General features: G+C 38.8%; 1 protein-coding gene across 3 annotated transcripts in view; it reads right to left on the bottom strand.

The window, feature by feature from the left end:
- Positions 1-26,208, bottom strand: part of herc3 (HECT and RLD domain containing E3 ubiquitin protein ligase 3) — a 70,443-nt gene that overhangs the window by 27,213 nt on the left and 17,022 nt on the right. For all 3 annotated transcript variants that reach the window (XM_061881049.1, XM_061881048.1, XM_061881050.1), the window contains exons 7-14: positions 24,259-24,389; positions 24,028-24,179; positions 23,872-23,924; positions 16,691-16,815; positions 16,554-16,613; positions 8,873-8,984; positions 5,813-6,002; positions 5,558-5,721 (exon numbers count right to left, since the gene is read on the bottom strand). In XM_061881049.1, coding sequence (XP_061737033.1) covers positions 5,558-5,721; positions 5,813-6,002; positions 8,873-8,984; positions 16,554-16,613; positions 16,691-16,815; positions 23,872-23,924; positions 24,028-24,179; positions 24,259-24,389 — 987 coding nt within the window. The remainder of the gene's footprint in view (positions 1-5,557; positions 5,722-5,812; positions 6,003-8,872; positions 8,985-16,553; positions 16,614-16,690; positions 16,816-23,871; positions 23,925-24,027; positions 24,180-24,258; positions 24,390-26,208) is intronic.

The raw sequence follows: 26,208 nt of genomic DNA, 5'->3' as shown, positions 1-26,208 counted from the left end.
AGTAAATTATTTTTTTTATTGTAAAGAATAAATATATTTTAATTTAATTCTTCATTTTAGCTTCTGTTTTTCCGACAATTATTTGTGAAATATTTCTTCAAACTTATTATGATTAAAATAAAATAAAAAAATATTCTGGCAAATCTAGAAACTCTATAGAATCAAATTTAAATCTTATTTCAAAGTCTTTTTAATTTATTTTAAAACTTTTGTTCTGGAAAATCTAGAAGAAATAATGATTTGTCTTTGTTAGAAATATAGCTTGGTCCAATTTGTTATATATTCTAACAAAGTGCAGATTGGATTTTAACCTATTTAAAACATGTCATCAAAATTGTAAAAATAATAATCAGGAAAAATTACTAATAATGTTCCATAAATTTTTAAATTTTTTTCTAAAAGATTCGAATTAGCTAGTTTTCCTCTTCTTTTTTTCGGTTGAATTTTGAATTTTAAAGAGTCGAAATTGAAGATAAACTATGTTTTAAAATTCAATGTTCATTTTTTTGTGTTTTCTCCTCTTTTAAACCGTTCAATTAAGTGTTTTTTTCATCATTTATTCTCTACAAAAAACCTTCCGTAGAAGGAAAAAAAATGTACGACGGAATGACAGACAGAAATACCCTTTTTTTTTATTTTTATATTTATCTGTTTCTGTATATATATTGGGAGAAATCATTGGGATGATCAGTGTTTCCACAAAGATAAATATCATTAATTATAAATTATAACAGAGTTAAAGGTAAATTGAGCAAATTGGCTATTTCTGGCAATTTATTTAAGGCTGTATCAAACTGGTAGCCCTTCGCATTAATCAGTACACAAGTAGCAGCTCTTGGTTTCAAAAAGGTTGGTGACCCCTGCTGTATACAGACCACTCGTGATCAGTGTTGGGACTAACGCGTTACAAAGTAACGCGTTACTGTAACGCCGTTATTTTCGACGGTAACTAGTAGGAATTGTAATTTTCCTGAGGGAACTGTCCTGACGGAATCAAGAGTTCTATCGATCTATCTATCTAGTCCAGGGGTAGCGAACCTATGGCTCTAGAGCCAGATGTTGCTCTTTTGATGACCGCGTCTGGCTCTCAGATGAATTTTAGCTGACATTGCTTAACACGATAAATGATGAATAAATCCGCTGGTAATCACAGTATCAAAAATAACGTTCAAAATATAAAACATTCTCATGCATTTTCATCTACCGCACCTGTTCAAGAAGTCGCATTAATGGTAAGAAGTATTTTATTTATTTTTGGCTGGCCTCAGAATAACAATGATATTAAAAAGAATAAGAGACTTATTATACTCTAAAAATGTTGGTCTTTCTTAAAAATGCACGCATATAGTTGTATTCAGTGTTAAAAAAAAAGAAAAAAAAAGTTGTATGGCTCTCACGGAAATACTTTTTAAAATATTTGGCTTGTATGGCTCTCTCAGCCAAAAAGGTTCCCGACCCCTGATCTAGTCTAACGTGTTATTTTTTTATATTCAGTAACTCAGTTACCGTTACTACATGATGTGTTACTGCGTTATTTTACGCTATTTTTTATATAGTATCGGCTAGAAAGTGAGAAGATCTGAGTGTTTTATTGGAGAGCTGCGCTGTCGTGTGTGTGTCTGTGTTTACTGACAAGACATAATTGCGGCACCCAAGCAGAGTTTCTTAACATGGAGATATTCGCACTACTTTTCTTTTGTCGAGCACAAAGAGAAGAACATTTTACTTATATGTAAGTTGTGTCTTGGATCAAAGATCCCATCTACTGCCCAAAACAGCGATTCAAACCTGCTGAAACAGCTAAAAAAGCAACATGCTTCGACATAGCTAGTAAAGAGAGAGACAGACTCCGATGCCACTTAACCTTCACCTAAGGATTTTAACGGAGGGACTGCTAGCCAGGACAACATAAATAGAGCCATTGCAGCGTATGTGCTAAAAGACATGCAGGCTATTTCTACAGTGGAGTCACCCACTTTCAGGCAGCTAATTAGCATATCAGCGTCAAACAGCAAATGGCACGGAAAACATTTTCCACGTACCTGGACAGTGAGGACATAAACATGGAAAGCAAGCCAGATGTGGCTCTTTTGATGACCGCGTCTGGCTCTCAGATGAATTTTAGCTGACATTGCTTAACACGATAAATAATGAATAAATCCGCTGGTAATCACAGTATCAAAAATAACGTTCAAAATATAAAACATTCTCATGCATTTTCATCCATCCATCCGGTTTCTACCGCACCTGTTCAAGAAGTCGCATTAATGGTAAGAAGTATTTTATTTATTTTTGGCAAACTCTGCCTCTGCTCATCATTCAGCACTGAAGGCACACACTCTGTCAATTCTCTTATGTACTCTTTCATTCTAGACTTTTAGAGTGTTTGATTATCACATCACTCTAAATGTATAGACCCTAAAGTTCACAAGAATAAAGAGGGATCCTAGTGGACCAGGCCAATCTTTCCTTTTCTCTAAACTAAAAGTGGGGAAAATGCGTAGTCTTCTGGGCTTCACTGAAGACATTTTATTTCACAATTCCTTGAGAGAAAAAACAACGCCTGGTTAGGCGTGTGTATAGCAGTATGTGTGCTGTATATAGTGACATGACATATGTCATGTGTGCCTTCCTTGGGTGAAGCCAGGTTTACAGCTATGTTATTATGCGGTTTGTAACTTATGTATGTTACTGTATGTTGCAGCTATTTAAAATAGTTTTGTCAATTTGTTCTGGCCCAAAATAAATTGTTGGCCCATTGAAACATATTTGTGTGTTGTATGTAGACCACGTCGCTTAGGAGGTAGCGGGGGGGTATATTGTAGCAACCCGGAAGAGTTAGTGCTGCAAGGGTTTCTGGGTATTTGTTCTGTTGTGTTTATCTTGTGTTAAGGTGCGGATGTTCTCCCGAAATGTGTTTGTCATTCTTGTTTGGTGTGGGTTTACAGCGTGGCGCATATTTGTAACAGTGTTAAAGTTGTTTATACGGCCACCCTCAGTGTGACCTCAAAAAAAATGCAAATTTACAATACAATTTTGGCACCAGAGCTGCCAGTTTTTTTTTTACATAAATCAACAACTGTAACTTTTTTGGTGTATTACTGTAAATGCCAAAACGGCACCACAGTTTATTACAGTATTTAAAAAAGTAGGGTTTTTTTATGTAGAAAAAATGCTGTAAAAAACAGTAAATTCCACACTTTGACCACAAAATCTATTGCTACTTTTACATTGCACAATGGGATAGATAACTTGCTTTGAAATCATTATTTATTTCTACTTAAAAAATTATTTGAATGTTTGATACATTTTTGCATAATTAGACAATATTTAAATTAACATTTGCGATTACCGTATTTTCCGGACTATAAATCGCAGTCTTCTCCACAGTCTGGCCGGGGGTGAGAACGGCCAAACCCCCCCAAAAAAAAATAAAAAAAAAATAAAAAAATAAATAAACATATATATATATATATTATTTATTTATTTATTTATTTTAATTTATAGTTTGGCCAAGTGTCACCCCCGGCCAAACTACAAAAAAAAACGCAACCTATAGTCCGGAAAATACGGTACGTGGAGTACATATATTTTTTTTTTCTCCTAAAATAGAAAGAAAAAATACATTTAGTAAAAAAAGTTACAGTACTTTATTGATACATATTATTTCCAGGCTTTCCAGGGCCAAATAAAATGAAGTGACGGGCAACACCTGGCCCCCGGGCCATAAGTTTGACACATGTGTTCTAAGGCAGTGGCTCTCAAATGGGGATATGCATACCCCTGGGGGTACTTGAAGGTATGCCAAGAGGTACAGGAGATTTTTCACAAATAATCTAAAAATAGCAACATTTCTAAAATCCTTTTATAAATATATGTATTGAATAATACTTCAACAAAATATGAATGTAAGTTCATAAACTGTGAAAAGAAATGCAACAATGCAATATTCAGTGTTGACAGCTAGATTTTTTGTGGACATGTTTCATAAATATTGATGTTAAAGATGTCTTTTTTTGTGAAGAAATGTTTAGAATTAAGTTGATGAATCCCGATGGATCTCAATTACAATCCCCAAAGAGGGCACTTTAAGTTGATGTGTAGAAATCTTTATAATTGAATCACTTGTTTATTTTTTAACAAGTTTAGTTATTTTTATACCTTTTTTTCCAAATAGTTGAAGAAAGACCACTACAAATGATCAATATTTTGCACTGTTATAACATTTAATAAATCAGAAACTGATGACATAGTGCTGTATTTTACTTATTTTTTTCAACCAAAAATGCTTTGCTCTGATTAAGGGGTACTTGAATTAAAAAAATGTTCACAGGGGGTACATCACTGAAAAAAGGTTGAGAACCACTGCTCTAAGGGGTGCTTGCAGCTCAACAATGGGCACTGCCCTATGTTTAGGAAACACTGTTTTGTATTATAGCTTCACCTTTATCGTGAGTTTTGATGCTAAAATACATGCATTCTCCCTCTACACCATGGGTGTCAAACTCTGGCCCGCGGGCCAAATCTGGCCTGCCGTATCATTTAATTTGGCCCTTGAGGCAATATCAAATTAGCATTAGAGCTGGCCCGCCGGTGTTATACAGCGTCGGTGCTGCTGTAACACCGAATTCACTGCTAATACTCATACTTGCCAGCCCTCCTAATTTTCTCGGTAGACTCCCGAAGTTCAGTGCCACTCCTTAAAATCTCCCGGGGCAACCATTCTCCCGAATTTCTATCGATTTCCACCTGGACAACTATATTGGGGGCGTGCATTTAAGGCACTGCCTTTAGCGTCCTCTACAACCTGTCGTCACGTCCGCTTTTCCTCCATACTAACAGCGTGTCACATAATATTTGTGGCTTTTACACACACACACACACACACACACGCACAAGTGAATGCAAGACATAGTTGGTCAACAGCCATACAGGTCACACTGAGGGTGGCCGTGTAAACAACCTTAGGACTGTTACAAATATGCGCCACACTGTGAACCCACACCAAACAAGAATGACAAACACATTTCGGGTGAACATCCGCACCGTAACACAACAGAACAAATACCCAGGAACCCTTGCAGCACTAACTCTTCCGGGAAACTTCCAGCAAACTGACCAATAATTAACATTTTATTCATGCATTTTTCTCTTGCTACTTCAAGGCTTGAATGTTTGGTTCATTCATTGTTATTTTATTTTCCAATTTATTATTAGCCTGTGGAAAAAATGTGACATTTACCTCAGAAGATTGCAAATAGAAGAAAAGACATCCAATTTTTATTTAAATTGTATTTGATATGCCATTGATATTCTTTTAATTATTATTATTTGAAACTGGATTTTGCATGTCACTAAAGTTATATAAGCCTTGTTTGTTCAATATTTAACGCAAAACTTGTTTGGGTACCGATTAAAAGGTTCATTTGTTCAACCTTGGCCCACGGCTTTGTTCCGTTTTAAATTTTGGCCCACTCTGTATTTGAGTTGGACACCCTTGCTCTACACTCTCCCCGCTGTTTCCACTTGTATGTGCCCTGTGCCCTGTTGTAAATACCTTGTGGAGTTTCTCCAGCAGCCTTAGGGTGGCGAGAAAGTAGCTGTCGTAGAACAAAGGCACAAGGCACATCTTGCCAATGGCCAGCATGAACACGACGATGCTCTTGTACATATCCACCATCCTTTCGAACACACCGCCATCCACGAAGCACCACCAGTTATCTGCAAAAGCAGAACATTTTCCTTGCCGAGCTGGGCCCAGAAACCACCCGACGCTACATGAAGCGCTCGCTCGCTCGCGGCATATTGATACCCAATACTTTGCCGGGGTTGGTGTCGAGCCGCAGGATGGCCATGGCCAGAGGGATGGTGAGGCGGATGTAGTACTTGGAGTCCTGCAGAGCCGGGTACTCGGACAAGATGAGGTAGATCCTCATGGCTTCCACGTCGGGAGGGGAGCTCGGCAGCTGCGGGATCAGCAGACTCTCGAAACTCTTGGTGGCCTAATCATGAGATAAATAAATATGTGCTGCTGTGAGGACAGTTAGGAGAAAGACCGTCGCAAAACAACGTCATCCAAGCTTAAGTAGTTCTCATGTTTTGAGTTAACTCAGTGTTTTTCAACCTTTTTTGAGCCAAGGCCCATTTTTTGCATTGGAAAAAATCCGGCGGCAAACCACCAGCAGAAAACATAAAAAAATTAACCCAGCAGCCGTTGTCACAATTGTTGGATATGACTTTAAAGCATAACCAAGCATGCATCACTATAGCTCTTGTCTCAAAGTAGGTGTACTGTCACCAGCTGTCACATCACGCCCTGACTTATTTGGACTTTTTTGCGGTTTTCCTGTGTGTAACGTTTTAGTTCTTGTCTTGCGCTCCTATTTTGGTGGCTTTTCCTGTTTTGGTGTTGTTTTCCTGTAGCAGTTTCATGTCTTCTTTTGAGCGCTATTCCCTGCACTTGCTTTGTTTTGCAAATCAAGAATATATTATATTATAGCATATACCTCATTCTGTTTTTAAATTTATTTTAGGAGTCTTTTTACATGTTTTTAGGAGTATTTTTACGTGTTTTATGAGTTTTTTTACGTGTTTTAGGAGTCTTAATGTGTTTAAGGAGTCTTATGTGTTTTAGGAGTAATTTACGTTTTAGATGTCACTGTGCATCTCTTCGGAGTCATTTTGTGTTTTGGAGTCGTTTTTAATGTTTTATAAGTTGGTTGTTGTGTTTTTAAATGTTTTACTAGTCATTTTAATGTGTTATGTCATTTTATGCATTTGTGTTTCGCACAAGAGGTAAAATTTCTCACTCTGTGTTTTCTGGAATCTAGCGTCTGGAAGAGTTAGTGTTGCAAGGGTTCTGGGTATTTGTTCTGTTGTGTTTATGCTGTGTTACGGTGCAGATGTTCTCCCGAAATGTGTTTGTCATTCTTATTTGGTGTGGGTTTACAGCGTGGTGCATATTTGTAACAGTGTTAAAGTTGTTTATACGGCCACCCTCAGTGTGACCTGTATGGCTTTTGACCAAGTATACCTTGCATTCACTTGTGTGTATAAAAAGCCGTAGATATTATGTGATTGGGCTGACACGCAAAGGCAGTGCCTTAAAGGTTTGTTGGCGCTCTGTACTTCTTACCTACGTCTGTGTACCACTCCGCACAGCAGCGTTATAAAAGTCCTAAATTTTACTTTTTGAAACCGCTACCGATAATTTCCGATATTACATCTTAAAGCATTTATCGGCCGATATCGCGCTATGTATGTGTATGTATATACACGTATGTATGTGTGTATATGTATGTGCATGTGTATATATATATATATATATATATATATATATATATATATATATATATATATATATATATATGGAACGAGAAAGCGTCTGATCAGTCGATCATGTCAACATTGACACACACGCTAGCGATTATGGCGCCGCTATAGTTTGTCTGCGTTAGTGCTTATTGTCAGGTTCAAACACTGATGACATCTATTAAACAAGACAAGCAAGGAATTAAAGAGACAGAATTAAATTTGGCTCAATTGAGGAGAAACTCTTACACCTGTACCCGTGTAAAGTGTCACCACGCTCTGAAGAAATATTGTATGCCTCCTCTTTTATTTGGACTTTCCCTGATTACATGGAAACAGCTGTCTCTAAGGGGTGGGGGTCGTGAACATCCATCGCCTTTGATTACAAAACAGTTTAAAGAAAAGGTCGTAAAACAGTTCAAAGAAGAGGTGCCAGGAGCTCTGGCAAGTTCTGCTTTGTAGATCTCAGGTCAAGACAAAATCCTTCTGAGGATTACAATACATAAAAGAAACTGACGCCTTCATGTTGCTTCCCATCCTACACAGTGGAGTTTTACAAGCCTTTTGATTGGTAGGATCAAAGACAGCTCTTCTGTCCTCTCGCCGGGCACTCATAAAAACACAAAGTTTTGTGATAACCCATCCATCCATCCATTTTCTACCGCTTGTCCCTTTTTGGGTCACGGGGGGGGTGTCGCTGGAGCCTCTCTCTTAGATAATTATTGACACTTATAATAAAAATTTGGTTAATATTCAAGTCATGCAATGTAAATGGAGTATTGTTGGCACTTTTTGGATGTTTTTAATTGGCTTTTATGGACCTTTTATTTACGTTTATTTACGAGTTACAATGCATTAAAAAAATACATCCGTCATCATGTCTTTTATAATGATTGTGAACGGTAGAAATCATTCCAAAAAAAGTGCAGTTACCCTTGAATGTGAGACGCTGTTGTCTGCAAACCTGCCAACGCTATTTTGTACTCTCAGTGCCGTTTTGTATTTTAATTTAATGAAAAAAAAAGGGTGCAAAAAAAAAAACTGAATTTCCTTTTATTTTTCCTTCATTTTGTGGAAAGTCTTTTACTTTCAAGTGCAGATGCTGACAGTATACACAGCATATGGCTTATATTATCTTCTGAATGTGCAGCGTTGCAGTGACTATGTAAAAAGTCGATATAACCTTGTTGCACAATGTGATGAACTGTAGACGTTCGCTGCCATGATTTGTTGTGACATTTACGGTTTGTTTTTAAATTCCATAACTCTCGCGTCATCCCAGCAACAGGCGAAATATACCGTCACTTTTAGGGAGACTTTTTATTGGTCGGATTGTGTCCAGGCCTGGCTTTTAAATCACGTTGGACGAGGCGGGACATGAAAGCGAGCATTAGCGTGGTCAAGTTTGAGCTTATGATTCAGTTTGTCCTGCAGAGTTGTGGCGCTCCAGAACACTAAATCATGATGTGGATGACATGATCCTATTGGTTTTGCCCTCTTGTACAATGTCATTGTGGAAAGAAGATAGTGAATAGAAAAAAACAAAAAGAATTGTAAAAACCTGCTCCAGAAGTCCGGAAAAGGCCGGCTGGCTAAGCTCCTCAAATAGCGTCCTGACAGAGTTGAGATCGATGCCTGGAATCTTTGGGTTGGTCTTGAAGTGGGCATCATCGCTACAGAGGAACACATGAACACATGACTGCCTTTACGTTAGAAATCGACTGATGATTGGCCAGGCCGATAATTGTCATTTTGACGTACAGTACAGGTCAAAAGTTTGGATACACCTTCTCCTCATTCAATGGGTTTTCTTTATTTTCATGACTACCGTATTTCCTTGAATTCCCGCCCAGGCGCTAATTGATTTAAAACCTCTTCTCACTCCAGCACTTACCAAAGGCATGCAGTAAACATTTGAGTGTGATGTAAGGATACCATCATGAAAAGCACATTTAATAAAAAAAAAAACGTTATTATGGTCTTACCTTTACTTATAAATATACTCCATGCCAGCTCCATCTGATCAAAAGCATCAATAACTTGTTTATAGAAGTCTTCCTTATCTTTCTTCAGGTTTAAAAGTCTGTCTGGATGGAAATCTTCCTTTATTACCTCCTCCAGCACATATCCCGTCACTCATTTCACTTCTTCTGCAGCCGAGTAGTCGCAAGAAGGATCACTATAGCGCCCTCTACCACCAGGAGGCGGGAGTCATTTAATGACTCATATTTGACAGACGCAGCTACGGTATTGTGACAGTCTCAAGCCGTCGTCTTGCGGGTTCCCAGGACCACCAAGGAAGGACATGGCTTGAGCAGTTTGACTTTGTTTATTTTTCAATAAAACTTCAGTGCAGGTCGCTTCTCCGCTCGCTCGCCGACTCCTCGCCGCCAGCAGCGTGTCCTGCCTGTCCGTTGGACCGTCTGCTCCACAGGTATATTAACAAAACATAGCTGCTTACTGTTCTGTTTAGCATACTGGTATTCAATAATTTGGACCTTAAATCCTACTGAATAGCTCTTAATCTTCTTCCCTTTATGCGATTTCAAATTACCGGTATTGAAATCAGCCTCCTCTATTTTGAAAATGATGACAGGGGAAGTGTCACTCGTGATGTCACGAGTTTGACCAGGCGGTAATACTAAGCATGCGCTAATTATTTTGCGAAGCGAGTTTGACCCGGCAGTAATTCAAGGCAGGCGCATACTATACGCCCGGCGGGAATTCAAGGAAATACGGTATTTATGTTGTAGATTGTCACTGAAGGTATCAAAACTATGAATGAACTCATTTGGAGTTATGTACTTAACAAAAAAAAGGTGAAATAACTAAAAAAAACATGTTTTATACTCTAGTTTCTTCAAAATAGCCAGCCTTTGCTTTGATTACGGCTTTGCACACTCTTGGCATTCTCTCCATGAGCTTCAAGCACACCTGTGGAGTGAAAAACATTTCAGTTGACTACAAGAGATGTCCGATAATATCGGACTGCCGATACTATCGGCCGATAAATGCTATAAAATGTAATATCGCAAATTACCGGTATCGGTTCCAAAAAGTAACATTTGACTTTTTAAAAGGCCGCGGTTCGGAGTGGTACACGGACGTAGGGAGAAGTACAGAGCGCCAATAAACCTTAAAGGAATTGCCTTTGCGTGCCGGTTCAATCACATAATATCTACGGCTTTTCATACACACACAAGTGAATGCAATGCATACTTGGTCAACAGCCATACAGGTCACACTGAGGGTGGCCTGTATAAACAACTTTAACACTGTGAACCCACACCAAACAAGAATGACAAACACATTTCGGGAGAACATCCGCACCGTAACACAACATAAACACAACAGAACAAATACCCAGAACCCCTTGCAGCACTATCTCTTCCGGGACACTACAATATAGACCCCCCCCACCGAGAGCATGAGGAAATTCCAAGCTGCCGTTTTAAGGGAAGGTTAAAAAAAAATAATGCACTTTGTGACTTCAATAATAAATATGGCAGTGCCATGTTGGCATTTTTTTACCATAGCTTGAGTTTATTTATTTTGGAAAACCTTTTTACATTGTTTAATGCATCCAGCAGGGCATCACAACAAAATTAGGCATAATAATGTGTTAATTCCACAACTGTATATATCTGTATCGGTTGATATCGGAATCGGTATAGCTCGGTTGGTAGAGTGGCCGTGCCAGCAACTTGAGGGTTGCAGGTTCGATTCCCGCTTCCGCCATCCTAGTCACTGCCGTTGTGTCCTTGGGCAAGACACTTTACCCACCTGCTCCCTGTGCCACCCACACTGGTTTAAATGTAACTTAGAAATTGGGTTTCACTATGTAAAGCGCTTTGAGTCACTAGAGAAAAGCGCTATATAAATATAATTCACTTCACTTCACTTCACTTCACTTCACTAATTAAGAGTTGGACAATATCGGCAAACAAGCCATTATCTGACATCTCTACGTTACATAAAACATTGTCACTACTGGTCTGACGCTTCCTAAGATATAATTAAAAAGAAGAAAAAATAAATATACAGGCATGTAAAGACCCTTTTGAGGGAAAAAACAAAAGAGGAAACGTAATTATTATTGTAATGTAAAATTATATTAAATGCATGCAAAGTACAAACATTTCCCATTTGGCAACTCTATCCTGTAGACCCGCCTCCTGGGGTAATATACTTCCAGTGTTGTGACCTATGTTTACATCCATCCATCCATCCATTTTCTACCGCTTATTCCCTTTCGGGGTCGCGGGGGGCGCTGGCGCCTATCTCAGCTACAATCGGGCGGAAGGCGGGGTACACCCTGGACAAGTCGCCACCTCATCGCAGGGCCAACACAGATAGACAGACAACATTCACACTCACATTTACACACTAGGGCCAATTTAGTGTTGCCAATCAACTTATCCCCAGGTGCATGTCTTTGGAGGTGGGAGGAAGCCGGAGTACCCGGAGGGAACCCACGCATTCACGGGGAGAACATGCAAACTCCACACAGAAAGATCCCGAGCCTGGATTTGAACCCAGGACTGCAGGACCTTCGTATTGTGAGGCAGACGCACTAACCCCTCTACATCAAAAATATACCTTCTTGCTCGCTACTAAAAAATACTCCAGAACTATAATTGGTTCTGAACTCAAGTGTTCGGATTGTATTCATCCAAACATGATTAACAGCAAAGTAGAAAGCCGTCAACGTTGCGGCTCGGAGGCGACAAGTGAGCGAGCGAGCTTGTTTTGGCGCCCCTGATCGTCTCACGAGAGCGTTCAACAAATTTTTTTCGTGAAAAAAAAATGCCAAAGTAACTTTTTGATCCTAAGGGGTTGGAAGTAGGGGTTAAATATGCAAAATGATTCCTGGGCGCGGCCACCGCTGCTGCTCACTGCTCCCCTCACCTCCCAGGGGATGAACAAGGAGTTGGGTCAAATGCAGAGGACACATTTCACCACACTAGTGTGTGTGACAATCATTGGTACTTTAAATTTTTCACTTTAAAATTGTTTAAAAACGCAGATTTCACTCGCCCGCTTGTAATATTCATCCATCCATTTTCTACCGCTTGTCCCTTTTGGGGTCGCGGGGGGTGCTGGAGCCTATCTCAGCTGCATTCTGTCAGGCTTTCCCCTGACAGTTTGTCTATTGTTTTAGTTTTTTCCCCTGTTTCCTCTTTTGATTGATTGATTGATTGATACTTTTATTAGTAGATTGCACAGTACAGTACATATTCCGTACAATTGACCACTAAATGGTAACACCCCAATAAGTTTTTCAACTTGTTTAAGTCGGGGTCCACGTTAATTCAATTCTGTGTTTAGTATCTCCTGTCTTTAGTTCCTGTCTAGTGCTCTTATTTTGTCAGCTTACTGTCTTGTTCTCTGAGTCCTGTGTTCCTCCTCAGCTGCGGCTAATTGGCACCTGGCCACACCTGTTGCCAATCAGCCTGATCCTATTTGTACCTGCTTTGTCTTGTGTCAGTTGCTGGATCATTGTATTGTCGTTGCCACATGTCACTCTTGTCGTGCTACCTGTCATGTCGTTTTGTTTCAGCTATTACCTGTCATTCTACATTTTGTCCTGGTTGTCGTAGCGGTGAAGCTGTTCTTGTTAGCCATTAGTTATTTCCAGTTTTTCTGTTTGCTATCCACTAGCTGCCATGCTAAAGTTCCTTTTTGTTTTCTAGCTTACAGTAGTAGCTCCCTTAGTTTGTTATTCCGCCCACGTGCGTTCTTTTTGTTTGTTATTGTTTAGTTTTAATTAAATAATGTTTTCATATTCTATGCCTGCCTCCGTCTCTGCATATTGGGGTTCATCAACAACAAATAACTCTGATACATTCGGGCAGAAGGCTGGATAAGCCCTGGACAAGTCGCCAGCTCATCGCAGGGCCAACACAGAATATTCATGTTTAAAGGGGAACATTATCACAATTTCAAAAGGGTTAAAAACAATAAAAATCAGTTCCCAGTGGCTTGTTTTATTTTTCGAAGTTTTTTTCAAAATTTTACACCTACCCGAATATCCCTAAAAAAAGCTTTAAAGTTCTTGATTTTCCCTATTTGCGACTCGACTGTCCATTTCCCTGTGACGTCATACAGGGCTGCCAATACAAACAACATGGCGGTTAGCACAGCAAGATATAGCGACATTAGCTCGGATTCAGACTCGGATTTCAGCGGTTTAAGCGATTCAAAAGATTACGCATGTATTGAAACAGATGGTCGGAGTATGGAGGCAGATAGCGAAAACAAAATTGAAGAAGAAATTGAAGCTATTGAGCGAATAGCTATTGACGCTATTCGGCCATAGCATGGGTGTACCTAATGAAGTGGCCCATAGCATGGCTGCCTTATTAGCATCGCCGGTAAAATGTGCGGACCAAACGATCAGGACTTTCGCATCTTGAGACACTGGAGCAACTTAAATCCGTGGATCGGTGTTTGTTTCGCATTAAATGTGGGTATCTAGTTTCAAATGTACATACAGCTAGCGTGAATAGCATGTTAGCATCGATTAGCATAGCATGTTAGCATCGATTAGCTGGCAGTCATGCTGCGACCAAATATGTCTGATTAGCACATAAGTCATCAACAAAACTCACCTTTGTGATTTCGTTGACTTAATCGTTGCAAATGCACCTGCAGGTTATCCATACATCTCTGTGCCATGTCTGCCTTAGCATCGCTGGTAAAATGTGGAGACACACTGGTACATTCAATGAGGGTCTGGCGGCAGATTTCTTGCCAGTGGTGCAACTTGAATCCCTCCCTGTTAGTGTTGTTACACCCTCCGACAACACACCGACGAGGCATGATGTCTCCAAGGTTCCAAAAAATAGTCGAATAAACGGAAAATAACAGAGCTGAGACCCGGTGTTTGTAATGTGAAAATGAAAATGGCGGGTGTGTTACCTCGGTGACGTCACGTTCTGACGTCATCGCTAAAAGACAGATAAACAGAAAGGCGTTTAATTTGCCAAAAATTCACCCATTTAGAGTTCGGAAATCGGTTAAAAAAATACATGGTCTTTTTTCTGCAACATCAAGGTATATATTGACGCTTGCATAGGTTTGGTGATAATGTTCCCCTTTAAATAATGCAAATGAATATCAGCTCCAAAAATGGGTTAACGGCCTCCTTGACTCGTAATAATAGGTATCGGTCATATCTGTCAATCTCTACCGTGCATTTTAATATTCCAGGGATTAGGGAGCTCAGCCCGATTTTTAAAGGTCACCACTGTTTGGATTCTATTCCGAGAAGTCAAGTGACATTCAGGCCGGCGGCAAAGTTGACAGTTAGGTAGTTGTGCTGCTTCTCGGAGCTCATAAACACTCATATGAGCAAAGCCTCACACCATTTAATGGAAAGCTAGGGTGCCGGGGACACTGACCTGAGGAACACCCACATTATTTTATACTAGGGGTGTAATGGTACACAAAAATTTCGGTTCGGTACGTACCTCGGTTTAGAGGTCACAGTTCGGTTCATTTTCGGTACAGTAAGAAAACAACAAAATATAAATTTTTGGGTTATTTATTTACCAAATTTGTAAACAATGGCTTTATCCTCGATATATAGCGGGTTTGTTTCTATGCGATATAGAAAATGACTATTGTGATATTCGGATATACGTTCTCATGCAGTTGCTTTTAGCTGCTGGCATTACACTTTTCTCACTTTGTTGTCTCTACTTCAGAGACATAAACAAGCGCACCTTTTTACACACGTCACATACTGTTACGTCATACGTCACATACGTATACGCCCTCGCAGAGCAGAGAGGTATCAGCATGGGGAACGTTAGCTGTGATGCTAGCGGAGCCGTGCGAGTGGTAATACGAGAGAAAAAAGGTGCGAATCTGGTAACAAATGAAGAAAGAATTAATTCCTAAGAAAAACAGCAGGGGTTCCATCGTCTGGCGGTGGTGTGGCTTCAAGTGGGAATATGTCGAACAAACAACCGTAATTTGTCAAGTGTGGGGCAAAAGTGCTGCTACAAAAAGTAGCATTACTGCTAATATGTAGCATCATTTGAAAAGTCACCTGCTCGAGAATGAAGAGTGATTACTCCGCATGTCAACATCTCCATTTGGTGCCACACGCCCACACCATCAAAATGCAGAGGCAAACATTTCCAGATCAACACAGTATGAAAAAACTAGTCTACAACAAAAGGAGATAACGTCCGCAGGAACCTACCACATAGCGAAGGACATACACTATTTGATTTCCTATTATGCAGCTCATTTTTTATTGACAGTTGTTGGAGCCAAATAGAGGGCCATACTTGAATTTATGTTTATTTTATTGTTTTTGAGTGATTCATGCGTGTATGTCAGTGTGCACCCTTTGCAGGTGGTGTAAAGTTCCCACGCAGGCCTATAAGGGTCAGGAGCGCGCTGGGCGCGTGATTGGCAGTCGGGCACCAGCATACCGTCTTTGACCTCACCTGTCTGTAGACCTCGGCTTTATATAAGCTACCATTTATTTTGTTTCCCGAGTATTTTGTTCCTTAATTATTGTAAATAAAACAATCTTCACTATCGCTGCTGGATCAGTTTGAATTAGTGGAGGGAAAGCGGAAAAAGGAAGAATACGTGACAAGGAAGGCTGTGTAAAAGGTGTGAGTCAGACAAGATGCCCGCGCCCCAAGTGGAACAAACATTTGAAACAAAGGGGTTATAGGAACAATCACTTTCAGTGTTTTATGCCACTACAACAGTTAATGAAATATCTTGTGTGACATCATGCACAAAAGTGCACTAATAGCTTCTTTTAAAATGTCTCTGACAATCTTGCACTTTCTGTTGTGGAAATGACATGAATGTTTGTGCCACTGCTTAATAACTGTTTAATAAATATAGTTTTGCTAAATTGACTTAGTTGTGATTTCCCTCTCTGCATGAAAGTTTTAGCATTTATTAAGGCAGTTTGAAGAAGAATGTTTTAATGTAGACACATAGAATCATCATACTGCTGTGATTATATGCATCATGTGTTCATTCAAGGCTAAGGCAAAATATTGAGATATAGATTGTGTATCGCAATATGGCCTAAAAAATATCCACATATAAAAAAGACATATCGCCCCGCCCTACTTCATTGTATATTTTAGCGTTCAGCTACAACTTGATGTAAAAAGAGACTATACATGTTAATGCATATGTTATAATAGTACCTATATCAAATCTTTAAAACGATTAGACCAATTTGTATGGAACCGAAGTACCTTTGGTCCAAGAAGCTGCCATTCCAACAAGCAGTGGAGGACAGTTGAATGATGATGTCGCTATATGGACAAAAACACAACACAAAACTTGTCAAGTTTGGTTCGGTTAAAAGGAACCCTGGTGTGTTTACGCTTACTTTCTGGCGCCTGAATCTGCGTTGGACATGAGTTTTACCCTCCAGGAATTTAGTCTTTCATGCGTGATGCGGGTGAGGCTTTTGTTGACATTCGTCACTCGAAAATCCTCCGGGGCCACAGAACTCTGGGGGGAGGAAGAGAGACCACATTCATGGCTACTATTGGCTCTGGTACTTCCTCCCGTGTGTGTGTGTGTGTGTGTGTGTGTGTGTGTCTTCCAGTCTATGTTGATACTTTTGCTGTAAGAGCACAATTTGTCTTGTCTTCACAAAAGCCCGTTGTTGGCAGTTAGCTGCAAAATTGCATAAGACATGATTGAGTCTACAGTATAAATCAGAGGTCACCAACCTTTTTGAAAGCAAGAGCTACTTCTTGGGTACTGATTAATGTAAAGAGCTACCAGTTTGATACACACTTAAATAAATTGCCAGAAATAGCCAATTTGCTCAATTTACTTCTAATAAATAAATATATATATATATATATATATTTATATATATATATATATATATATATATATATATATATATATATATATATATATAAAAAATTGTATTTCTGTCCGTCATTCCGTCGTACATTTTTTTTCCTTTTACGGAAGGTTTTTTGGAGAGAATAAATGATAATAACAACACTTAATGTAATGATTTAAAAGAGGAAAAAATACACAAAAAATTAAAATTACATTTTCAAACATAGTTAATCTTCAATTTCGACTCTTTAAAATTCAAAATTCAACCGAAAAAAATGAAGAGAAAAACTAGCTAATTCGAATCTTCTTGAAAAAATTAAAAAAAGAATATATGGAACATCATTAGTAATTTTTCCTGATTAAGATTAATTTTAGTATTTGAGGTGGCGACTTGTCCAGGGTGTACCCCGCCTTCCGCCCGATTGTAGCTGAGATAGGCGCCAGCGCCCCCCGTAACCCCAAAAGGGAATAAGCGGTAGAAAATGGATGGATGGATGGATGGATGGATGACATGTTTTAAATAGGTTAAAATCCAATCTGCACTTTGTTAGAATATATAACAAATTGGACCAAGCTATATTTCTAACAAAGACGAATCATTATTTCTTCTACATTTTCGAGAACAAAAATTTTAAAAGAAATTCAAAAGACTTTGAAATAAGAATTAAATTTGATTTTAGAGATTTTCTAGATTTGCCAGAATAATTTTTTTGAATTTTAATCATAAGATTGAAGAAATATTTCACAAATATTCTTCGTCAAAAAAACAGAAGCTAAAATGAAGAATTGAATCAAAATATATTTATTATTCTTTACAATAAAAAAAATAAATTACATGAACATTGATTTAAATTGTCAGAAAAGAAGAGGAAGGAATTTAAAAGGTAAAAAGGTATATGTGTTTAAAAATCCTAAAATCATTTTTAGGTTGTATTTTTTCTCTAAAATTGTCTTTCTGAAAGTTATAAGAAGCAAAGTAAAAAAATAAATGAATTTATTTAAACAAGTGCAGACCAAGTCTTTAAAATATTTTCTTGGATTTTCAAATTCTATTTGAGTTTTGTCTCTTTTAGAATTAAAAATGTCGAGCAAAGCGAGACCAGCTTGCCAGTAAATAAATGAAATAAAGAAAAAAAATAGAGGCAGCTCACTGGTAAGTGCTGCTATTTGAGCTATTTTTAGAACAGGCCAGCGGGCGACTCATCTGGTCCTTACGGGCTACCTGGTGCCCGCGGGCACTGCGTTGGTGACCCCTGGTATAAATAGAACGTTGCATTGAACAAAAACTTTTGCTCGCTTGTAGCGCCCCCCAGTGGTGGAATGCGAGAATACATTTGACGTTTCAGCCAATCAGAAGATGTAACATTGCCTATAATGACAGATTACATGTACAGTACACATTCATGCTTTTCAAAGCAATTATTGTTATTCAATTGTTAGATGTTTAGAGGTGCAGAAATAATCAGGGATCCGCAGAAAAAAAATGGTAAAACTATGAGGAAAAAGTCATGATATAGGAGAAGAAAACTAAATATTACAAAAGTCCAAAACGCAAAAAAATTGAGAACCAAGAGAATACATTTTAAAGTAAAACTTAAACTATTTTTTTCTTGATTAATTACAACTTTATTCTTGTAATATCACCTTGTTCTCATTAAAAAAAAACAATGTGTAGAATTTTGGTATTTCATAATTCCCCCCCCCCAAAAAATGTTTTCTATTAATATTACTAAAAATTAATTCTCATAATTGCTGACTTTTTTTTCACCAACAAACTTTAATGTTGTAATACTATGGCTTTAATCTCATGAAATAGGTTATGAGAGGCAGGCCTCTTTGTTTAAAGTCAGGCTGAAAACATTTGTTAACTCTACATATAACTGAAAGTATTTTTTCTACAATCTTGGATTTTATTTGAATTAATTCATGATTTGTTTTTAATATATAAGTAAAAGTATCATTTTCTACAATCTTGGATTTTACTTAAATGAATTCATGATTTTTTTTTTATTGTGAATGAATTGTTATTCATGATTCTATTCAGCTTCTTGTAATCTAAAGCAGTGGCCCCCAACCTTTTTGTAGTTGCGGACCGGTCAACGCTTGATAATTTTTCCCGCGGCCCGGCGGGCTAAATTTTTCATTTGATTTTTTTTTTTTCTTTGTCATGAAAAAGGGTGAGAATGTGAGTGTGAATGTTGTCTGTCTATCTGTGTTGGCCCTGCGATGAGGTGGCGACTTGTCCAGGGTGTACCCCGCCTTCCGCCCGATTGTAGCTGAGATAGGGGCTTCACGGTGGCAGAGGGGTTAGTGCGTCTGCCTCACAATATGAAGGTCCTGCAGTCCTGGGTTCAAATCCAGGCTCGGGATCTTTCTGTGTGGAGTTTGCATGTTCTCCCCGTGACTGCGTGGGTTCCCTCCAGGTACTCCGGCTCCCTCCCACCTCCAAAGACATGCACCTGGGGATAGGCCCGTCCCACCTCCAAAGACATGCACCTGGGGATAGGCCCCTCCCACCTCCAAAGACATGCACCTGGGGATAGGACCCTCCCACCTCCAAAGACATGCACCTGGGGATAGGACCCTCCCACCTCCAAAGACATGCACCTGGGGATAGGCCCCTCCCACCTCCAAAGACATGCACCTGGGGATAGGCCCCTCCCACCTCCAAAGACATGCACCTGGGGATAGGCCCCTCCCACCTCCAAAGACATGCACCTGGGGATAGGTCCCTCCCACCTCCAAAGACATGTACCTGGGGATAGGCCCGTCCCACCTCCAAAGACATGCACCTGGGGATAGGCCCCTCCCACCTCATAAGACATGCACCTGGGGATAGGCCCCTCCCACCTCCAAAGACATGCACCTGGGGATAGGCCCGTCCCACCTCCAAAGACATGCACCTGGGGATAGGCCCCTCCCACCTCCAAAGACATGCACCTGGGGATAGGCCCCTCCCACTTCCAAAGACATGCACCTGGGGATAGGTTGATTGGCAACACTAAATTGGCCCTAGTGTGTGAGTGTGAATGTTGTCTGTCTATCTGTGTTGGCCCTGCGATGAGGTGGAGACTTGTCCAGGGTGTACCCCGCCTTCCGCCCGATTGTAGCTGAGATAGGCGCCAGCGCCCCCCGCAATCCCAAAAGGGAATAAGCGGTAGCAAATGGATGGATGAAAAAGGGAGGTTTTTGTCATGAAAAAGGGAGGTTCTTTGGGTTGGTGCACTAATTGTAAGTGTATCTTGTGTTTTTTATGTTGATTTAATGAAAAATACAAAAACAAATTAAAAAAAAGATAAGAAAAAAAAGGTTATAAAAAATTCTTCCACGGCCCAGTACCAATCGAGGCGCGGCCCAGTGGTTGGGGACCACTGATCTAAAGCATCTGTAAAGCACTTTTGCGTAATAATTGTGCTCAATAAATAAACGTGTGTTGATTTAATATCGCAATAAAACTTTGGAAAAAATTTTAATTTCCTCATGTTAGAGTTTTTTTTATATATTGCATTCTTCTCATCTTTTTTTTACATAAAATGTTAGTCACTTGCAATATTTAGATTTTTTTATTTATACTTTATTAGGAGGGAAAAATCGTCATCTAAAGTGTATAACCTTTAGTATAGCCGGTAGAGACCTGATAATCTGGAATGAGATTGTGATTTTTTTTTTTTAAATAAACTAACATTCTTTTAACATTTCTAATTAGCATTTTAAGTCAAATGTATTCCCACGTTATGCCTGGTATATTTCGCACACCCCTTATGGTTGAAGAATTCACATTTGTCGCATAATTTTGGTCTTGACCTCTCAGGATGCAACCTTGTAATCAAATTTGAATAATAGGATATTGAGACTGATTTGGTGGATTTAAAGATTACCTTTTTTATTTATTAATGTCAACCTGTTGGAAGGTTGGTATGAAATTGTAAATGGGTATTTGGTGGGTATATTTTCCTGAAGGAACTCTCCTGAAGGAATCAATAAAGTACTATCTATCTATTTTGAAAGGTATTGTACTGTATTTTGTATAGATTATGATGTATATTTTAACTGTGTGTCCCTGTACATAAACAGTGTGCTCCTATAGATGACCTTTTTAGACTTAGACTCTGACAAACTAATGATCCACAAGGGAAATTGTAAAATGTAGAATTGCAGAATGGACTGTGGTATGAACAAGAGAAACAGTAATCCATCCATCCATTTTCTACCGCTTATTCCCTTTCGGGGTCGCGGGGGCGCTGGCGCCTATTTCAGCTACAATCGGGCGTAAGGTGGGGTACACCCTGGACAAGTCGCCACCTCATCGCAGGGCCAACACAGATAGACAGACAACATTCACACTCACATTCACAAAACAATAGAGACAGACAAAATTATTTCTGTAAATAAATAAGAACAATACAAAAATAAAATCTAATAAAAATAAAGACTTTTACCTTGTGAAATTACAACTTTTCCCCTTAACTTTAATGTTTTTTGGGGGCCGTAATACCAGTACTTTTTCATCACAATCTGCTTCGAATACATCAAGCTGAGTCCATGGTTCTCGCCCGGGAAAGGGCGGAATGCCATCTCCGGGTTGGGGAGGAGACCCTGCCCCAAGTGGAGGAGTTCAAGTACCTAGGAGTCTTGTTCACGAGTGGGGGAAGAGTGGATCGTGAGATCGACAGGCGGATCGGTGCGGCGTCTTCAGTAATGCGGACGCTGTATCGATCCGTTGTGGTGAAAAGGAGCTGAGCCGGAAGGCAAAGCTCTCAATTTTCCCACCGATCTACGTTCCCATCCTCACCTATGGTCATGAGCTTTGGGTCATGACCGAAAGGACAAGATCACGGGTACAAGCGGCCGAAATGAGTTTCAGGTCTCTCCCTTAGAGATAGGGTGAGAAGCTCTGCCATCCGGGAGGAACTCAAAGTAAAGCCGCTGCTCCTCCACATGGAGAGGAGCCACATGAGGTGGTTCGGGCATCTGGTCAGGATGCCACCCGAACGTCTCCCTAGAGAGGTGTTTAGGGCACGTCTGACCGGTAGGAGGCCACGGGGAAGACCCAGGACACGTTGGGAAGACTATGTCTCCCGGCTGGCCTGGGAACGCCTCGGGATCCCCCGGGAAGAGCTAGACGAAGTGGCTGGGGAGAGGAAAGTCTGGGCTTCCCTGCTTAGGCTGCTGCCCCCGCGACCCGACCTCGGATAAGCGAAAGATGGTTGGACGGACGGATGGATGGATGGATATATCAAGGCGAGTATTCCAAAAGTATTTGCAAGATTTGCCTTCAGTTCTAATATTTTTTCTAATTGTTATCCTGACTTTAAATGTCAAATGCTCAAGGCCATAATTCATTTCAACAGCAGCTATGCTCGGTTTGTCATTTTCAATAATATCATGCAATATTTAATTATTATAATTATATTTTTTGCTTAATCTAGATCAGGGGTCACCAACGCAGTGCCCGCGGGCACCAGGTCGCCCGTAAGGACCAGATGAGTCGCCCGCTGGCCTGTTCTAAAAATAGCTCAAATAGCAGCACTTACCAGTGAGCTGCCTCGATTTTTTGAATTGTATTTATTTACTAGCAAGCTGGTCTCGCTTTGCTCAACATTTTTAATTCTAAGAGAGACAAAACTTAAATAGAATTTGAAAATCCAAGAACATATTTTAAAGACTTGGTCTTCACTTGTTTAAATAAATTCATTTATCTTTTTACTTTGCTTCTTATAACTTTCAGAAAGACAATTTTAGAGAACAAAATACAACCTTAAAAATGATTTTAGGATTTTTAAACACATATACCTTTTTATTCCTTCCTCTTCTTTCCCGACAATTTAAATCAATATTCAAGTATTTTTTTTTTTTTATTGTAAAGAATAATAAATACATCTTAATTTAATTCTTCATTTTAGCTTCTGTTTTTTCGACGAAGAATATTTGTGAAATATTTCTTCAAACTTATTGAAATTCAAAAAAATAGTCTGGCAAATCTAGAAAATCTGTGGAATCAAATTTAAATCTTATTTCAAAGTCTTTTGAATTTCTTTTAAAATGTTTGTTCTGGAAAATCTAGAAGAAATAATGATTTGTCTTTGTTATAAATGTAGCTTGGTCCAATTTGTTATATATTCTAACAAAGTGCAGATTGGAATTTTAACCTATTTAAAACATGTCATCCAAATCATGAAAAATGACTAATGATGTTCCATAAATGTTTCTTTTTTTTTTCCCCAAAAAGATTCAAATTAGCTAGTTCTTCTTTTTTTCGGTAGAATTTTGATTTTTTTAAAGAGTCGAAATTGAAGATAAACTGTTTTAAAATGTAATTTTAATTTTTTTCGTGTTTTCTCTTTTAAACCTTTCAATTGTTTTTTTTCATCATTTATTCTCTACAAAAAACCTTCCGTAAAAGGAAGAAAAATGGACGACGGAATGACAGACAGAAATACCATTTATTTAAGTGTGTATCAAACTGGTAGCCCTTCGCATTAATCAGTACCCAAGAATGGCTCTTGGTTTCAAAAAGGTTGGTGACCCCTGCTCTAGATCCTGCATTTATATTTACGTCATACAATGTGCATCCTATCTTTGTTATTTTAGTTTCATTTCCTATTTACTTTTATTTGATTTATTGATCATTTTTGAGTCACTATTACCTCTTTGTATAAGCGTCCTATTGTCTTTCCCACGACCATGTAACAAAATGTAATCACATACCTGATTAGAGTACAATAGGAAACTGTGTTCTCCTCCACAGAAAATGTTGGTTACTGCACATAGAGAAGACAGATGGAGAACATTCTTTCCGAGCGTGATGCTCAAACAAGCTTTGAGTTGCGTAAAGTACGAGGTGTCGCGCGTCTTTATTCTTACCTGATTTGTGTCCGTTCCTGGTCAGGAAGCCAGTCAAGACAGGAAATGGGCTTTGGGCGTTATCCTGAGTTCCTGTGCCCAGCTGACCATGGCGGTTACAACCGAATGCATACACCAAACCAGAGGAGGGCACGAATGCCAGCGTGTGGTGACTGGGAAGGACGAAGCGTTTCATGCAGGACTCAACCACAGATCTGACGTGATCCGATCCCCAATGCCTTGTGTGGTTACCTGCCACAGGTGATCTGGGATACCTCCGTGCCCATCAGCTCCAGCACCCGTCGGGGTAAAGATTCATTGTTGTTGGAGCCGTGACCCAGCTGACCACTCGAACCTTCACCAAATGTAAACAAGCCGCCATCCTGACAAAAAGAATATTGGTTCATGTGTTTTACTGACATTTAAACACAAGTCATTTCAACTGGAATCGATATGAAATAAAAACAGCTTGGCTTATTTGGATTTTTAATAAAAAAAAACAAAAAACTGCATTCTCAAAATATTCTGTTTTTTTTAATAAAATTAAACAAAATTTTGTTATATAAAAAATATGCTAGAAATGTGAACATATGTATATGAAGTGGAAAAGGGGTAGAAATAAAAGCGTTGCTTCTTTCCATTCCTTTTTGGACATATTTAAAAGAAAACTCATCATTTTGAAACTGTAAATATGTTCAAATAATGCCAGTCTGAAAAAATTATTTTTCAATCCATTTGTCAGAAACGGAAGACTTTGTTTTCAACTTTTTCTCAAAAAAATAAATACAATTATCTTTATTGACATAAAAGTTTAACTTTTTTATTGTAAAGTTAACCCTTTGGTTTTAAATCAAAAATTTTAAAGTTATGCTCCTGTTGACATGACTATTTTCAGACAAGTCAAATTAAATTGAAAAAAAATTTCCGCTATAAACACAATTGGTTCATGTGTTTTACTGACATTTAAACAAGTCATTTAAACTGAATCAATAAAATAAAAACAGCCTAGGCTAATTTGGATTTTTAATCTCAAAAAATATAACTGCATTCTCAAAATATTCTGTTTTTTTTTAAATAAAATTAAATAAATACAATTTTGTAAAATAAATATGCTAGAAATGTGAACATATGTATATGAAGTGGAAAAGGGGTAGGAATAAATAAGCATTGCTTCCTCCCACTCCTTTTTGGACATGTTTAAAAGAAAACACATCATTTTGAAACTGTAAATATGTTCAAATAATGCCAATCTGAAGAAAAAATGTTTCTATCCATTTGTCAGAAACATCAGACTTTGTTTTCAACTTTTTTTCTCAAAAAAATAAAATCTTTACAATAAAAAATTCAAACTTTTATGTCAAAGTTAAACCTTTGGTTTTAAATCAAAAATTGAAAAGTTATGCTCCAGTTGACATGACTATTTTCAGACAAGTTACATTTTTAACTTTTTTTTCCGTTTCAAACAATTGGTTCATGTTTTTTTACTGACATTTATACACAACTAATTTAAACTGAATCAATAAGAAATAAAAACGCTTAGGCTAATTAGGATTTTTAATCTCCAAAAATACAAATGCATTCTCAAAATATTCAAGTTTTTTTTAAATAACATCACAACTTTATTTTGTGAAATAAAAAATATGTTAAAAATGTGTCCGTACAGGGAGTGAACATCCATCCATCCATCCATTTTCTACCGCTTATTCCCTTTTGGGGTCGCGGGGGGCGCTGGCGCCTATCTCAGCTACAATCGGGCGGAAGGCGGGGTACACCCTGGACAAGTCGCCACCTCATCGCAGGGCCAACACAGATAGACAGACAACATTCACACTCACATTCACACACTAGGGCCAATTTAGTGTTGCCAATCAACCTATCGCCAGGTGCATGTCTTTGGAAGTGGGAGGAAGCCGGAGTACCCGGAGGGAACCCACGCATTCACGGGGAGAACATGCAAACTCCACACAGAAAGATCCCGAGCCTGGATTTGAACCCAGGACTGCAGGACCTTCGTATTGTGAGGCAGACGCACTAACCCCTCTGCCACCGTACAAGTAATTGATATGAAGTGGAAAAGGGGTAGGAATAAATGAACGTTGTGTCTTCCCACTCCTTTTTGGACATGTTTTAAAGAAAATGCATCATTTTGAAACTAAATATGTTCAAATATTGCCAATCAGAAAAATATATTTTTCTATCGAT

This window comes from Nerophis ophidion, linkage group LG20 (genome assembly GCF_033978795.1).
Source record: "Nerophis ophidion isolate RoL-2023_Sa linkage group LG20, RoL_Noph_v1.0, whole genome shotgun sequence".
NCBI classification, from domain to species: Eukaryota; Metazoa; Chordata; class Actinopteri; order Syngnathiformes; family Syngnathidae; genus Nerophis; species Nerophis ophidion.
Note: the sequence above shows the minus strand (reverse complement) of the source record. Positions and strands in the feature narration are given on the sequence as shown.